The sequence below is a fragment of the Schistocerca piceifrons genome, chromosome 8, assembly GCF_021461385.2.
Source record: "Schistocerca piceifrons isolate TAMUIC-IGC-003096 chromosome 8, iqSchPice1.1, whole genome shotgun sequence".
Taxonomy (NCBI): domain Eukaryota; kingdom Metazoa; phylum Arthropoda; class Insecta; order Orthoptera; family Acrididae; genus Schistocerca; species Schistocerca piceifrons.
This window is the reverse complement of record NC_060145.1, coordinates 209,879,905-209,897,503: the sequence shown is the minus strand read 5'-3', so window position 1 is coordinate 209,897,503 and position 17,599 is coordinate 209,879,905. Positions and strand designations below refer to the sequence as shown.

The window sequence follows — 17,599 nt, the reverse complement described above, 5'->3', positions numbered from 1 at the left end:
GCTGCAGTCTCTACTTAACCCCCACGTACTACAGTCACGGTAACTCAACGCTTACCATGTCCACTAGCATCTGCGTTAGTAAGTGTAAAATTCAGTACACATCCACAAAACACTGAAGGCCCGTGCAAAATCACTTGCACACCTACAGTTTTTCAATTGACAAAACCTCTGGTTGAGCCCCTCCACTTGGTTCCCAACCAAAGGACCCTGATCACTTCTGGGTGCTGCAAACAGTAAGCTCTGCTTGCATCCTGCAAGGTAGGTCAGCAATCTTCACCACACCAATCAAGCACCTGTACAAACTGAGGACAGCTTCAGAACCCAAGTGACAACTGACAACTGACATTGTTGCTGGTATGAGACTCAGCTTGCAGATAACGGTACCCGGCACCCTTTGTAGCTGCAGACAGGCCTCCTCCACATCTTGGCAAACATACTGAGTGCACGTTGGACTTTTTTCCATCCCTGGATGCCATTTTCTAGAGACTCCATAACAAGTCCAACATTTAAGTTCTCAATAACTAGCGAAACCCTGCCCCCGTTTGCCTGCTCAGATGCTGCTGAAGAAACAGCTACTTGTCCACTCATAGGGTGAACTGGTGAGGCTACATGGACAGTCACCATATTCACTCTCTGTAAGGGATTATCCATGTTCTGATCTCAAAGTGTATGTTAAGCCTGTCACTAGCTGATTTGTATTGCCTATGATGTATCAACACTCTTAACCTACTATGTGCTAGTGTGATAAAACTGAATTTTCAGAGAAAAACGCTTCATTACAGATGCAAATACATACATATAAAGCTAACAAGCTAACATAGATCTACTGCTATCTTTTGTATGTAGCTTCATCAACTCTCATTTGCATTTTACCTTCCAACCTTATCTAGACCTCAGGCTATGCAGTTCATCAGTCTCTCACTAAGATCTAGATTCTGCCTTGAGATAAGACATTAGAGATCTTTCAACACAGGCAGTGAAGAAGTTTCTGTATTTATCAATAAAAGAAACTCCTGTAAGCAGACATTTTACCATGGATGAACCTGATACGCTACAGTTATCACAGAAAAACCATGGGGGCCCATGGAATACCACGATATGGCTGCCCAGTCATCACTGACCCCTGCCATGTCTCACTCTTGTGGCATAAACTCGACCAGAATATGGAAACTGTGTGCAATATCACTCTTCCTACCAAGTGACTTTCTTCCATTGCTCCATAATCCAGGTTTTATAGCTTCAGCATCATGTTTTCCTGTTAAGGGTATTTGCATCACTGACAAGTGGTTATGGGATTCCAACTAGCTCTGCAATTTCTTGCGTTTGGAACTCTCTTCATGTTGTTTTGGTGCTGAAAGGGTTCATGAGTGCAACCTTCAGTTCTGCAGAGACTTAGCAGCTGGTGTTCTCCTAATTTTCATCACAGTCACTCTTCAGTGACCATCTGTCATGATCACTCAACAAACAAATTTGTATGCCTTGTGACTTAGTGGATTATGTTTTTCCATTTTCTCTGTAAACAGTATAAATCTTTGACATGGTGCATTTTGAAACATCAAACACTTCAGCTACTTTGGCTATGGAAGCACTGACCATGCAAGCACCAACAATTTGTATCTTTCAAATTCCCTTAGCTCCCACATAGTGCACTCGCAACTAAAAATAGCGCTGTTCTCACCCTGACGCTTGCATTGTTTAGACGACATTGAACATGTGTCATTTGTGTTCAAATACAACAACCAACATGAAGGTGTATGTGCAACTGTTTGACAGCTGTTAATTGACTACCACATATTATCTTACCATTGGCTGTCTCCAACATAATATGGAAACATGTTGCCAACATCTCATTTGTACATCTCAAGTGCAGTCCATGAACATCCCTTTGTAAGGCTTCGCTCTCATTTGTAGAAAAATGTTACACCCCCATTTTATATGGGTAGCAACAAAAAAGTGTTTGATTGTATACAGATGATGTGAAGTGGGTTAATATGGTTGGACATGAGGACAATGTCCTCTTTAACATATAAGATTTGTATCAACTCACTTTATGTTGAAATGTCGCTTGGAAATGGCATACACTATGAAGTCATGATTCCAAGATAAATAATTGCAATAGAAATCCTGGCAGAACATGTTGCCCTATGTGAAATTTCACAGTTCAAATTTAAAAACTGCACTATTTAAATGTGTGTGTGTGTGTTTTTTTTTTATTAAGGCCAGTGTACATAATTTCAGTTTCATTTCAAGTCAATTGTAGAACTAAATAAAACAACAAGTTTACTGTTACCAATCACTGTTTATTTATCTTCACAATACGTTTCAAAGGTTTAAACCTCCATCATCAGGTGGATTTACATTTGTTAGTATGACATTTTTGTGTGAGCTGTGTTACAATTTTTTGGAGGAATTTGTGACACTGTCTACAGTGGCCACAGGTTCCTTTCACTATTGTAACACATCACATATATACTGTCATATTTTGTATTTAAGGATATTTTGCTAGGAGAACTTGATCTTTTACATTTAATGAATTTATGACTCAAACAAGTATTCCATTTAATTGATTCTTGCAATATCTGTTTATGAGTTTCACATTTATTTATACTAAGATATTATTTGTTGCCAGTATAACTGACTGCAATGTAAACTTCTACTTAACTACTCTTTAATCAGTTCAGCAGTTCCATTAGAACTATATCATGGATTGGTCTTAAAATTACAGTCTTACTTAGTAGAAAGGGTTTTGCTTTCCAGCCAAGTGACAGTTCTACTTTTTGTACAGTATTTCAACAAATATCTCACCCGTCTTTTCCGTATGCTCCAATCAGTGGCCAGACTTTGATGTTTGGCTAGTGTAGCTTCTTATAGCAGAGTTTTACCCTCAGTGGTTGCTACACCCTTTGATGCATATTTGATTACATGAATTTCCACATCTTTAACAGATGACATCATGATGTCTTATTGAAATGAATGCATGACCCCATGCCTTACTTAAATACAAATTCCTGAGCCATCCTATAATGTCTGCTGCCATAGACTCCTTACTTTCACTGTTCCAGAAATTTGGAGGCAACATCACAGTACTGGTCTTATTGCATATCTTTTGTAATTATATTCCAGCTATTGCTTGCCAGCTTGTGATTTGCTTGACTGTTTCAGTCTTGTGTGTGACTGATGTTCAATACGAACACTGGAAAGTCCACGTTGGCATCTCCTTGACTGTTGCACCTGTTGTGATTGGCCGTTCAACATATGCTATGTCACATTTGCACAGAATGTGGCATATGCCAGCTTTTGGATTCCTAGAGTGTCTATGAGATTAGAAAGCATACATTTAATTGTGACTACATAGATTTTTCCATTGTACTAATATATGGGTATTCTTTTCACATTTGCTGCCAAATGCTGAAAAAACGTAGCATCATCTGGCCACTATTTTCAGAGGAGATGCTCTTGCTGTGTCTCATATGAAGATAGCAGCAAGGAGAGCTGTTAAAATATTAGGTTAAGTTGATTTTATGTTCTAACCGCATGCAACGGGATAATATCACAGATTTTGTTGCTGTTAGTGGAAATGAAATGCATTAGATGACACACTTTGTAGGAGTCTGCTGATTTCTCAGCAATTTAGTTTGCTTATGACAGATTAGTGACCCTCTGGGAGAGCACAGAAGCAGCATCCCCAGTGACTGTATAAATTACACCATGAAATAGCAGTATAGTTGAGTGCACCATGGACAGTGTTGTTTATTAGCAGTGGTCGATTCCTCCACCAACAGTCAACAAAGAAGCAGTAATCTCCCTAAAGGGTCATTTTCAATGCCACTTTTTATGGTCTTGATAAACATCAAGGGATTTGGTGTGTCAAGGAGGCCTTATTGGCTGATTTGTGTAAGGAATGTAAATGTGACAAACATCCTGGTAGTTCAAAAGGCTCACCGAGTCTGCAACAGTCATCAGCCAAAAACACAGGTACAGAGTTGGTTCTGGGGAGGTTCCATGATTAATATGGCAGTGCCATCATCACGAAAGCAAACCTGACATTCTCATCAACCTCACTGACTGAAGGAGATAACTTCAAGATTCTTTCGGTGTATATTCCGAAGCTTCTATATACAAGCCTCCAAGTGTCAACTTCATGTTTGAAGAACCCATCAACTTCAATTAATAGGGCATACACTTAATTGTCAGTGATTACAACTGTCAAAGTACATCTTGGGGATACACAGATTAAGATACCAGTGTCGAAAAACTTGAAAGCTGGACAGAGATTCATGATCTGCAGCTAAGTAATTTCCTAAAGCTGAGAGCATCCTTCAGCAGTGATTGAGTGAAGTGCTTCATCCGCTCCTTACACTGCAGTCGCATTCATGAAGAGCATGCTTCCATCCCCTTACACTGGAATCACTTTCACTAAGAGCATGATTCAAATCCCTGTCTGGTGGTCATCCTAGTTTACATTCTCTGTTGACCACTGTATCGCTCAAGGGAAACACTTGAATGATTTCTTTTCACAAGACAGGTCTGCTTTCCTTCCCTAACTGTGTTAAAAACCAATTATGTGCTCAACATAACTGACCTCTTTGTCAGTGGGGCCTTAAACCCTAACCTTTTCTCTTAGCCAATATATTAACAAAATGTAGGTGGTACATTGTCACAAACGCTGGTGTGATCGATAGAGTTTAGGTGTTCTAAGAGGTTGTGAATTTTGTCAGTTACATTAATATATTCTTACTAAGAGTATCTTGTCAAACAATAAATGTCGTGATGTCATAGTCTGCTAGAAGAGTTTAGTGTAGGATTCAACAAACTTTTTAGCAGTTAGCTCCAAGGATACCAAAGGTATTTCGTGCATAACTGAGGACATTAAAACAAAGTGTAATGTACGAATCTCAGAGCTGCAATTGACTGATGTGGTGTTAAAATTCAGCAGGGATACAAATATTGTGTTTGCTGTTGTATACATATTGTGTATGAATGAGCATCTGCTGGTAGAGGAGTGAATTAATGTTACTAACTACAACATGTGTAAAACTATTACTGTGTGGTGGACACTAGGAAGTATTGCTCTAATACTAGTAGTTAGTAACGTTGGTGCACCCACGTACAAATTGGCAATAATGCACACATCAAGAAGAGTTTTGCATCACCCCGGTTCCCAGAGCTTTTGAAGATAAACGTTGACTGTGGATATAGTACTACAGACACAGTCCCTTTGACTGTTCAGTGATGTTACTAAACCTGTCCAAAGATGTAAACAACTATGCATGAGCAGGGCCTATTAGATAGAGGAGATCCGACAGCCAATCAGTTCCAGTCATTCTACCAGGAACGAGGTACATGGCTCATGTTGTGTGTAGTTAAACCATGCCTAGAAGGTCAATACCGTGGTTTGATCACATCCACATTGTTACTTTGTGCCAGGAAGGGCTCTCAACTGGGGAAGTGTCCAGGCATCTCGGAGTGAACCAAAGCGATGTTGTGTGGACATGGAGGAGATACAGAGAGACAGAAAGTTGATAACATGCCTCGCTCAGGTCGCCCAAGGACTACTACTCCTGTGGATGACCGCTACCTATGGATTATGGCTCAGAGGAACTATGGCAGCAACACCACCATGTTGAATAATGATTTTCGTGCAGCCACAGGACGTCATGTTACGATTCAAACTATGCGCAATAGGCTGCATGATGCGCAATTTCACTCGCGACGTCCATGGCGAGGTCCATCTTTGCAACAACGACACCATGCAGTGCGGTACAGATGGGCTCAACAACATGCCGAATGGACCGCTCAGGATTAGCATCATGTTCTATTCACCGATGAGTGTCGCATATGCCTTCAACCAGACAATTGTCGGAGACGTGTTTGGAGGCAACCCAGTCAGGCTGTGAACACCTTAGACATACTGTCCAGCGAGTGCAGCAAAGTGGAGGTTCCCTGCTGTTTTGGGGTGGCATTATGTGGGACCAACATACGCCGCTGTTGGTCATGGAAGGCGCCGTAACGGCTGTATGATACATGAATGCCATCCTCCGACCGATAGTGCAACCATATCAGCAACATATTGGTGAGGCATTCGTCTTCATGTACGACAATTCACGCCCCATCATGCACATCTTGTGAATGACTTCCTTTAGAATAAAGACGTTGCTCGACTAGAGTGGCCAGCATGTTCTCCAGACCTGAACCCTATTGAACATTCCTGGGATGGACTGAAAAGGGCTCTTTATGGATTATGTGACCCACCAACCACTCTGAGGGATCTATGGTGAATCGCCGTTGAGGAGTGGGACAATCTGGACCGACAGTGCCACCATGAACTTGTGGATAGTATGCCACAATGAATACAGGCATTGAGACGCCCTGCTAATCCAGCAGGACAGGACAGATAGTATAAATTGTGGAAAGGGGCCAAAATAAGGGCTGTCAGTTACACTCGAACGTACAACTTTATTATTTGATCAAACATTACAAGATTCCAATTTTTTTTTTTTTTTAACACAAGGCTTTAATCCTTGGGACTTAATTACCGGCTGAAAACCACTTTAATTTAAAAATGGCTGAAGGCCAATAACTTAAAATGCAAGCATAATCAGAAATTTAACAGGCAAGTGTTATCTGAAAACAGTCCTTTAGTTAGGCTGAAGTAAACAAATTAAATTCAAATCGGCCGAAGGCCTAACATTTAAAACCCCATAACATTAAACTTTTTTAAATAGCAAAGGCCTTATGTGAAACAGTTCTTTAATTTAGGCTGAAGGCCTTACGAGCAAAAGAGCTCAAACTCAAAATCGGCTGAAGGCCAAAGGCTTAAAATTCAACAACATTAAAAGTTTTAAAATGCCAAAGGGCTTACACGAAACAGTACTTTAAACGAGGCTGAAGACCTTTAAAAAAAAAAATAAATAAATAATAATAATAATAATAATAATAATAATAATAATAATAATAATAATAATAATAATATCGGCTAGAAGCCGTACAAGTACAAACAACAAGAACCCAAGGGTGCTCAGATGTTCGAAAGTCGGCCTGTATTTCAAACACTAACGCTCGCTTAGGTGAGACAGGCAGTCGGGCCAACCATTCATGATCCGACGACAACCCAACCAACCGACAGTCAACGAACCCACCGACAAGATAACTTCCACTTCACCCAACCAGGGCACAACAGGGATTTCAACAGAACAACGTAGAAGATTCTGGCATCCACAACCAATCATACATGAAGCTGTCAAACTACACACTGTGCTGGGCAACAACAACATGATGAGGAAACTACACTGCCTGAAATTTACGTCAACGGCCAGGCCAGGTAACCGGAACGTTAACAGCCACAAGGCAGAAAATTCCGCTGGTGCACTTCAATTCAAATAACCGAATGCAGTGAAACTCCACCAGAGGGTGGCTAGAATTTTCCAACTTGAAAACCACACTGTTGCTCGCGAGCATATCCCAACAGCCGACAATGCACTCCAAACGACACAGTGTGAACAGTCTTGACTTGCTGGTAGGCCAAATCAAAACTCCAGGGTTGGTGAGCCACGGACCTTGTAGCAATGGGAACAGCACCACACACTCTGCATAGAGACCGCCAGTGGGCCCAGCCAAACTATGCCCTGCCGAGAATTCCTCGCTGTTCCACGCCAACCGACTGACTCCGCCAACCCATAAGCGATCGGCGAGTAAATACACGTTATCCGGTAAGATGACCAACCGACGATCAACTAAGACCGTCCCCACTCGAGCCATGTGTGCTGGCAAAGGTTGGGTGAATCATGGCTATCCGAACCTCACTCCCGTTCCAACCCGACCAAACTTCTGCCACGTCCGAACTGTCCGACTGCCAGGTCCGAACCCAACTGCTGGCACGTTCCAACTCACAGCAAGACACATGACAACCGGGAAGTAATATTAGTGCCGCAAAGATAATACGGCAGAGCTTATATTGATAGCGCTGCTGTCGCCGCTCATGGACAAGCAAAGCAGCAACTCGGTGACACAAGTAATTGAAACTAACCTAATGAGGTGGCAGTACGCCAAAAACAGGATGTTAAATAAGAGATGGCATGAACATGAGCCACGCACAGCTCAGGCATGCATCAGTGCAAGAGGGCGTGTTACTGAGTATTAAAGGTATCGGTGTGAACAGGAATCTGGACCACCACTTCTGAAGGTCTCGTTGTATGGTGGTACAACATGCAATGTGCGATTTTCATGAGCAATAAAAAGGTCAGAAATATTGTTTATATTGATCTCTATGCCCGTTTCTGTACAGCTTCCATAACTCTCGGAACTGAGGTGTTGCGAAACTTTTTTTGATGTGTGTATAACTTGAGTGCCTTAACATCTACACCCTAAAACTTGATTGATTAGTTAGGAGGAACAGTTTGATCCCTTCATCACTATGTAGAGAAAATCCATTCACCTCATCCTCTCTCTCCATGCTGCAAAACATCATCGTTTGTCAGAAATAAATGCAATGCTGAGGACTCCGGACTGTAGAGCACTGTTGGATTAAGAGACCCTTGCTGAATTAGAGATCCATTCAAATAGTGTTCCAAAGGAGTGGGTTATTAGGTTAACAAATCAAGCAGGTGGTGCATCTAAAATAAACAGTGCCTTTAGAAGAAATCAAATCTGAAAAGGAATTAGAAAACTAAACCCAGAATTATGGTACAGGCTCCTAGTCTCTGATACATTATAATTGTGTCTATCATAGATTGTTAAAGTCTTGTAAATAGAGACAGGGTTTTCAGTTGGGGCAAGGTGTAAATTCAGTTCTCATAGTGTTAAGATCTTGCTCATTATCTCACGTCTCAGAGCTGGGAAATCTTAGTGAATCAAACCTGGTTGTAAAGCTAGGTGTAACATCATTCACATTAAGGCTGGAGTCCAAGGCAGCAAGCACACAGCAGACTAGTGCTTGGAGCAGCTGAAGAAGATAGCTAAGTCAGTTTTTGGAATATTTTGAACAAAATGGGTTCTCCAAATCGTCTAGACATCTGATAAGTACCTTCAGTTAGTTGCACATAGAAAGTTTCAGAATTATCATTAGAATTCATTTAAAGATCCTTTTGATGTCCCACTGTTGTGTTATGGACATACTTCCTTGAAAACATTTGCTGTGCCTACTTGTAATGTTTCCTCGACCAACCATCTTGTGGAATTTGGTGGTAACCAACCAAATGTGGTTTGTGGTGAGTACCACATGCTGCTTGCTCCATGATCAGTTTACAGTGAGGACAATAAAAACAAAAAATGTAGAATATATGTTAAAAATCGGCAACAATCCATTGATCGACAATGTATTTTCTGGCATATGCATATGATTTGATTGTAGTGTGCTATATTATTTTAGTTTTTTTATTTTGTTGTTGGTGTTAACTCTTTCAGGCTGCCTTCAACCCTAAATCACCTTTTATCAAAGGGTATGGTCGCATCATTGAAATACTTAATGAAGAATATGGATTGGCACTGATATCTCTGCGTCATAATCATTGGGAGAGTATGCTTTTTCATCGTAGTGTTGCTTTCCTTTTTGGCTTGAAACTAACAACACACAACCTTCAAGAAATCTTCAAAGAAGGTGAGACATTTAATACTTAGTCAGTGAGTTAAACACATCGCTGTTTATGTGATTTATGTAATACTGCAGTAGAAAGAGAACATGTGTAAACTTTACTTTCTTTCTCAAGTTTACCGATAGACAGCCAGTACACAAAAACTGAAAATATGAGTAAGCTATAATGCAGCAACAACAACAATGCTCATTTAACATCTCTTAGAATTAAATCAACTATAACAGAGCTGCAAATACAGTGAACATGTACAAAATTCAACTCTCTCCGTTTAAAAATCTGTGTTTTGGCTGTTCGCTTCATCTGTTGAAGGTAACCAAGCATTTTAACGTTTTTTTTAACTATGTAAGGTGAAATGACTAGAGTGTTCAAAGACTAACATTCTAACTGCAAGTTACTTGCTCACATGAAAATAAAAGTCTGTAATGCAGAATGGAAATATACAGTTGAACCAAAGTAATTTACAGCGCAGGGTGTATACGACCTGTGACAACCGGGAGATCCGGGAAAAATCCAGGAATTTTTTCATCCGGGAGAAAGCCAGAAAACCCAGGAATTTTTCATTGTTTCAGTTAAATTTTTGTAATTTTGACTGGAAAGAACCAATACTCTGACAAAGGACCTCGCTCCTGCAGAATAATACTGCAGCAATAAAACATGAACGACAGAAAAAAAAAAAAAACGAAAATAAAACTTATGTTATAAAGGAAATGCGCCATATACAACAACAAAACACAGTGCTCATATAAGCGTCTGCCAATAGCAAAATGTGTCGAAGGCTTTAGGAAGACTATGCAGTGCTTCATAACAACAAATTGCCTCAGATGAGCACGATGTCACAACTGCTTACGTTAGATGCGGAAAATGCATTGTACAATGCGTCTAACCGGAGAATAAGCATGGAATAACTAAACTGGTGATCGTAACAGGGTTAGTGAAGTTAACCAGAGAAAAAGTTTTGACACTGGCAGGAATAGTTACAGAATTAGTGATGACAAGATTGTTTGTTAGAACGAGGAATGAGAAGAAACGAGGATGTCACACAAATTGTGGAAGAATATGATGATTCCAAATTTATATAAAAGTACTTCAGAAGTTAGAGCGTATGAATTAAATGTGAAACTATTTCCTAACATAAAACTTTTTGCTTGTAATAAGGCTAATAGGCATTTGATATTGGTACTTTCGGAATTACATTCTGTCGTGTTATAAAAATGACCATTTGTGCCGAAACAGTCTCGTTCATTTGGTGTGTGTTGAAATTGCTGCAATATTAGGCAGACCTATATCGTTTTATCTAGCAGATAGTGACAAAAGACATGTAATTAGATCAAGAAGCTGCACCAGTGTTGTGTACTAGTTTTTTCAGTATTACATAATGACATTTTGAGTTTTCATGTAGCAAAACGTTTGACGATCTTTTATGAGGTAATAGATTCTTTCCCAGGAAGGAAAGCACACCATGTAAAGCTGTAGCAAGATTGGAGAGAAAAAAAATGCTAGGTCTTAATGAGTGAAGAAATGTGTACTGTCTTCCTTGTCTCTTGTCTTTACTGGTTTTATGTATCCTATATTTAATTTTATGTCACACAAAACAAGAAGTTATGAAGAGTTCTTGTGCTCCCGGTTACAAATAATCCCATCCAGTATTAATTGTGAGTTTATTTTTTTCAGAGGGGCAGGATGTCAAACTGGCTGACTGGAAGCAGGAGAGGCACCACAGGACATTTTAATTTCCACTGTCCTGAATATAGTTTGACGGCATCCATTACAAAATATTACACGTTTGAACTTCACAGAGTGAAATACAGTGACGTGCAATAAAAGAATGCTGTGTGAAGAGGCATGGCACTGCACTTAGGCACACTTACAACCAAATAACATGTCTTACATTTCCTCTAACACATATGTTTTAAGTTTATCGGACTCTCCAGAAAGATGCACACTACAAAATGAACATATTTTTGAAAAGTCGATTGTTTTAAAGTCTTGGTGTCCTACATCAACACTCGAGGGAGGGGGTGGGGGGCACTATCATCTAGTGTTGCTCGGTTCGGGAATATCGTAAATCCAGGGCTGATACACAGAGCAGTCTGAGTTGTAGTGGGGAGGTGGGTAGTGTCCACGTGACCCTTGTTTACATTTAGTGAGTTTGCTGTTTCCTCTTTTGTTTATTGCTTTCATGTCAAATGAAAACAAAACATATTTCTGTGACCGGGAGCTATCATGTGAATTACAATACATTCACATAATTACGGAAGGCTAAAATATGTTATTACTTTCAGATTGTATTTTATTTTATTTCCGCCTTTCTGACAGTCAAGCATTAATTGCCTTGCAGAACAAAGAAGTTATTTTTGTTGGTTTGCTAAAGAAATTCGGCTTTTATTAATCTGTTCTGCTGAGGTAGTCAATTTATTTGAAACGAAATGTTTAATTCCACACTATTGGCTAGTTTCATGTGTTCATTGCATTTTAAATGCACATTTCTATCTTCTAGCGCATGTGGCATTATGCCATAATAAAGAACCAAACATGCGGTGATACAGTACTGGTATCCAAGAAAATTTACATCTGTATCTGGACATATGAGTGTGTACTTTATGCGTATTAGTATTGTTCACAAAATTCCGATGCTCTTGAAGTATCCTTTAATGTCTTGTTTCTTTTATGACATAATGTGAGCTCTTTTAATGTTGTACACACACGAACATAAGAGTTTCCTGCGTAGTCATAGCAATGCAAGCATGGTGATGCCTGTTATCTGGCACTCTCTGGAATGTGCTGAAACAAATCTATTTCTAATGGGTTGCGGGAAAATATTGTGAATGGTTGTTTGAAAAGCGTTACTTTCAGAATAAATTTCCTTTTACACAAGATGAACTATGCGCGAGAATGTGTGATGAATGTGTTAAATCACAGAGTGCTTGTCTCTCATTTAAAAATCATCTCTTTGAGGATGACCATCTAGAATAATTTGGAGCCCAGAAGATCAGATATTTATGTTATTGTTAAAAAATTTTACTAGCACATGTATGTGATATCTTAACGTGCAACACACGCAAAAAAGATCAACATTATATGTGAAAGCTTAGCTTCTCTTGCAGCTTGTTAATCTAAGAGACCAATATTATATGTGAAAGCTTTGCTTTTCTTGTAGCAACAGTATGTATAATAATTTAAACCATTAACTTTTCCTATTTGTTTGTTCGCACTACTTAACAGTGATGTTGCTATTGGCCGACTACATCACATGTCCTATGCTCTGAATATCCCCCGTCATCAGATGGCGAGCTCACATGACATGAGCTATGACTGGCTAACAAAAACACATCACAATCTCGATTTCAATGCTTCGGAAAGTAACATGTGGTGTTTGGTGAAATTAGAATTTATACTTTCGTAATATGAAAATATGCAGTGTCCATGTTGCTAGACATCAGAAATCTTTCCAAAACATGTTTTTTCCGTGAATTTCGTTTTCTAAAGTGCCGGGAATTTCTATGCCAGTGTATAAAACCATAACCATTTGAAGGATTGATAAGTTTTACAGTTCCAAGGAAAAGTATACTGTCAGTTAACACGGAAAAAGTATATTTTTATCCAGGAGAGGGCGTATTTTTAACCGGGAAAAATCTGGGATTTTTTTTTTTCCTCGTCTCTGTATAGGCCCTGCAGCAGACAGCGTCAAACATTCTTCTGGAGTCTTTCACCTGTGATAGGCAATCTGTAGCTCAGATTGCAAAGATTTGACTCAGAGAGACAGTTAGAACAATTTTTATTCTCACGTTTCCCTCCAGTACTAAATTGGTGATCCCTTGCCTCAGAATGTGTCCTACCAACCGATCCCTTCTTGTAGTTAAGTTTTGCCACAAATTTCTCTTGTCCCCAGTTCTATTCAGTAACTCCTCATTAGTTGCATGATCTACCCATCTAAACTTCAGCATTCTTGTGAGCACCACATTTCAAAAGCTCCTTTTCTCTCCTTGTCTAAAATGTTTATCGTCCTCATGTTTCACTTCCATACCGGGCTACACTCCATATAAATACTTTCAGAAAGGACTTCCTGACACTTAACTCTATAGTCGATGTTAGCAAATTTCTCTTCTTCAGAAACACATTTCTTGCCATTGCCAGTCTACTTTGACAATCATCAGTTATTTTACTTCCCAAATAACAAAACTCATTTAGCACTTTAAATAAGTGTCGGATTTCCTAATTTAATTCCCCCAGCATCTCCTGATTTAATTCAATTACATTCCATTATCCTTGTTTTGCTAAATCCTTATTCAGTCATTATTTCATTAAACCATTTTACCCACTATATTATTTAACAGTTGCCAGTGACAATAGACATTTGGTTATTTTGCAAACATTTTATTTAAATAAATATTCATGATTTACTATGCCTTCATGTCAAGTGAAGTGAGGATGCCAAAAGTCGTTTTTTTTCTAGGTTGTTATAATTTGAAAGCTCCTATTCTCCTCTTTACAACAAAAATTTTACTTTTTCTGAAAAGTAATATCTCAAAAGTTATTCATATTCAAAATTTTTGTGTTCCAAAGCATTAAACTCTTAAAATGCACTTTTTTCCAAAATGCAGCAGCATAAATTTTGTTGCCCTGGTTTTGCAGTTTCTGAAGATGTGTACTATCTCTAAAATAACCGCTTAGTCTGTTAATTATTCCAATTACAAAATTTGACTTTCAAGGAACTTTATTGCGCACTTTGGAAACCACCGCACACGCTCTCCCATAAGATAGTACCAATAATTTGGCTGTTTTGTAATCACAAAATTACGAGTTAAGCAAATTTATTTCACTGTATTTTGTATCTTGGCCCCTTTTAATTTTTCTGTCTTACGTTAATATGTAAAATGAAGTAGCTTAATATTTTGCCAATTTGTAATTTTCTGTAATATGCACGTCTATAAATTAGCATAGTGCACAAAACTTCAGTCAATCTGATACTCTGTGAAGCCACTCGTGGAATATGTAAAGTGCTGACCTTTGAGATAACAGTTACTAATTACAAGTCAATTGTGATTGGTTTAAAGCAATAAATGCAAATAAAGAAACAAGTGAATTTGACTTTGTTGTGATACTATATCATTATTTTCTTTGAACAAACCTATTAATTAGGTACTTACGATTTTTGTAGTTGAGTGTCAATGAGACTTATGAGGCAAATTACGGGTCGGTAACAAATTTATCCACTCATAAGTATAAAACATAAGTATAAAACAGCCTCTGCACTGTGTGGCACTCATGACTGAACACCATCACAGGTTCATTACAGTATGTTGTGGCACCTTACAGTCGAGGCTAAAAGTTACTACGTAATTTTATTTGGGAGACAGGACATTTCCATTTAGTTAAAACATAGTACATGTCAAGTAGAGCAACTGATGGCAACTGAATTATTACAGTAACTTTTGTTACAAACTTGGTGACAGGTAGCTCTGCAGCTGTTGATTTGTAAATGTTCTGTAACAAAGAACAACTGGATATCTTTGTAAAAAATGTGCGCCACACAGTAATAAAAGGCATTTTAAGGCACCATCGTAATACCTGTCTTGATACTAGGGAAAGACTGATTAATTATGGTAGCCGCATAGGGAAGATCTGGCAAGAGAACCCACTAATCCATGGTGTATGCATGTGTCTTACAGCACATTTTATTTTTTGACATGAGTGACAATGAAAGTTGAAGTCAGGTTAGGAGACATGCTTTATTAGTGTAATTCTTGAGTCAACTGCTTGAGAAAAGCAAGAATTTGGGTTTTCTTTTGTAGTCTGGCACAAATTTTAAATTGTCACGATACTTTCATATTCATAAAACTTTGTAGATTTTAATGTCCGTGTGTGAGTGCACATTTCATAGGTGGACTGTGTTAGTAAATCTTCCTGTCTGTTTGATAATTGTGTTGTTCAGGCTCTAGTATCAAGGAGAACTGTCAGGAATGTGCTGATATTACTAAATGTTTTCAATTGTATGTTTGTTTGAAGCATTGAAATTGACATTTTTCCTGTAGGCTGGTATGTCGACAACAGCTTATCCAATAACTGTGAAGAAATCATTGAAAAAATTTTATACTTGATCAAGATTTACATTAATACCATTTTTAAACTTAGTTTGCAGAATCTTTAATTTTAATCTTGTATTCAATTCTATTTCAACAACGGGTTACACTGCCCTTGTCATGTTTCTGTGTTTGGTTATGAACATACAATTGCACTGTTATTTTGTTGTCATAACTTTAGTTATATGGTGTTTAACATGGATCACAAAATCAGTATTCTTGTTACATTTTATCTCGTCTTGTAGCTTTATGATTGTGGAATTGAAGACTTTATCCCTACAACCATTCTGTCCCATTTACTTTCTTCTTTCTTTTGCCAAGTTTGCGTTTTATAATACTGTCTCCAGTTCAAAGAGTTATTGGGGTATGTAATTACCCCCCATGTATGCTGTCAAAATTGTCAAGAACCAAATGCTAATTTTACATGTAAGAAACAGTGGTATTACATGTTCAAAATATAAACAACCTTTTTCATTTGACTGTAAGATACGCAAGAACATTTTTTATTGTTCAGAAACTATGCAAAAAATCAGATCTTCTCAAGTGAAGCCTATAATAGCCTTGAGTACATGTTTAAACATCATTTTTGTTCCAGGTGACCAGATTCGTTTTATTGCTGTGCCAGCACCAACTAAAAAACTTATGACCCTCTGGCTGGCAACACAGATTAGTGTAGCAGTTGGTTCCACACTGTTGGAGGGTGATCTCCCTCCAATTAAATGATAAATTCATACTGAATTATTTGTACATGATGCTTTCTGTCGTTTTAAAAGCTATTACTTGTATGGTTACTGTTTAAAGAAGATTATTAATATAATGCTCAAGGAAGTTGAGACAGAGAGGTACAATTTTGAATTCAGTTTCTTGTAGTTTTTTTATATGTAAGATTGTGTAGAATAATTGTAATGAGGAGGTGAATTAATGACTCTGTATCTGTCAAATTTCATATTTCTTTGATAAAAAAATGTGTAATGTTGAGATGAATATCTTCGGGTTTGTAAATTGATTATATGAAGTAAAGGGACGTAATGTATAACAATAAAACAAAGAGAAGAGGAATTAACCAATTAATCAGAAACAACCATTCCCAAGAACATACAAGAATTATAAAATTAACAGATGATTCTTGAAGTATTGATACCAGTAGGCAAACAACAGGCTGAAAAATTGAGTCCCATATGAAATTGATGTAAAAAACACAAAAAATTCTGCCAACCTTATAAAAATCAGAAAATAATTCAGCCAAATTATCAGCAAATCTAATCAGCTCAGCAGGAGAATGTTACAAGACCTTTGGGAGACAACTTCTGTCGTAATGCAGAGAAGTGAGTACAGAGAAATGCTGTATGCTAACCAGGTAGTGCCAAAATCATGGAAGAAGCATTCAGTATACTTTCGAAACCTGCAAAACTTTGAGATATTACAAACACCCCAACAAAGATGAAACAACAAGACGTAAACCATCCCCTTCCCCTGTCCAAGAAGCAGCACTCAAGAAACTGAAAATTTAGAAGGCATGCAGAGAAGACAAAAGTTTTCACAGAAATGTGGAAACATGCCAGTGACATAGTTTGGACACACTCCCTAGCCTCCTACACATGGCTGTATAAAAATTTGAATAACATAAAAATTCTGCAAACGTTGGACCGACATATAATCCTCCTACTCCAGCAACAAGGAGACAAGAAAAATCCAGGTAACTACAGGGGTGTATCTCTATGGGACTTTTTTTACTTTGTACTTAATTATTAAATTTGTAATATCAACTTTTAATAATTCAGCTAAGAACAGTGCATCATGCAAGCTTTCTGGGGTAAATGCTGTGAGAGAATCAAATTTTCTTTTACAAATCATTATTCTCTGAAAAAGCCTCTTTCTTTTGCCATGGAAGCTTAGGGCAGTACTCACGTATGACTTGAAGTGCATTCT

General features: G+C 38.2%; 1 protein-coding gene across 1 annotated transcript in view; it reads left to right on the top strand.

Annotated features, from left to right (window-relative positions):
- Window positions 1–16,729, top strand: part of LOC124711763 — a 44,840-nt gene extending 28,111 nt beyond the window's left edge. The window contains exons 3-4 of the mRNA XM_047241978.1: window positions 9,403–9,595; window positions 16,266–16,729. Of these exons, the coding sequence (XP_047097934.1) occupies window positions 9,403–9,595; window positions 16,266–16,393 (321 nt within the window). The 3' untranslated portion in view covers window positions 16,394–16,729. The remainder of the gene's footprint in view (window positions 1–9,402; window positions 9,596–16,265) is intronic.
- Window positions 16,730–17,599: the final 870 nt, after the last annotated feature.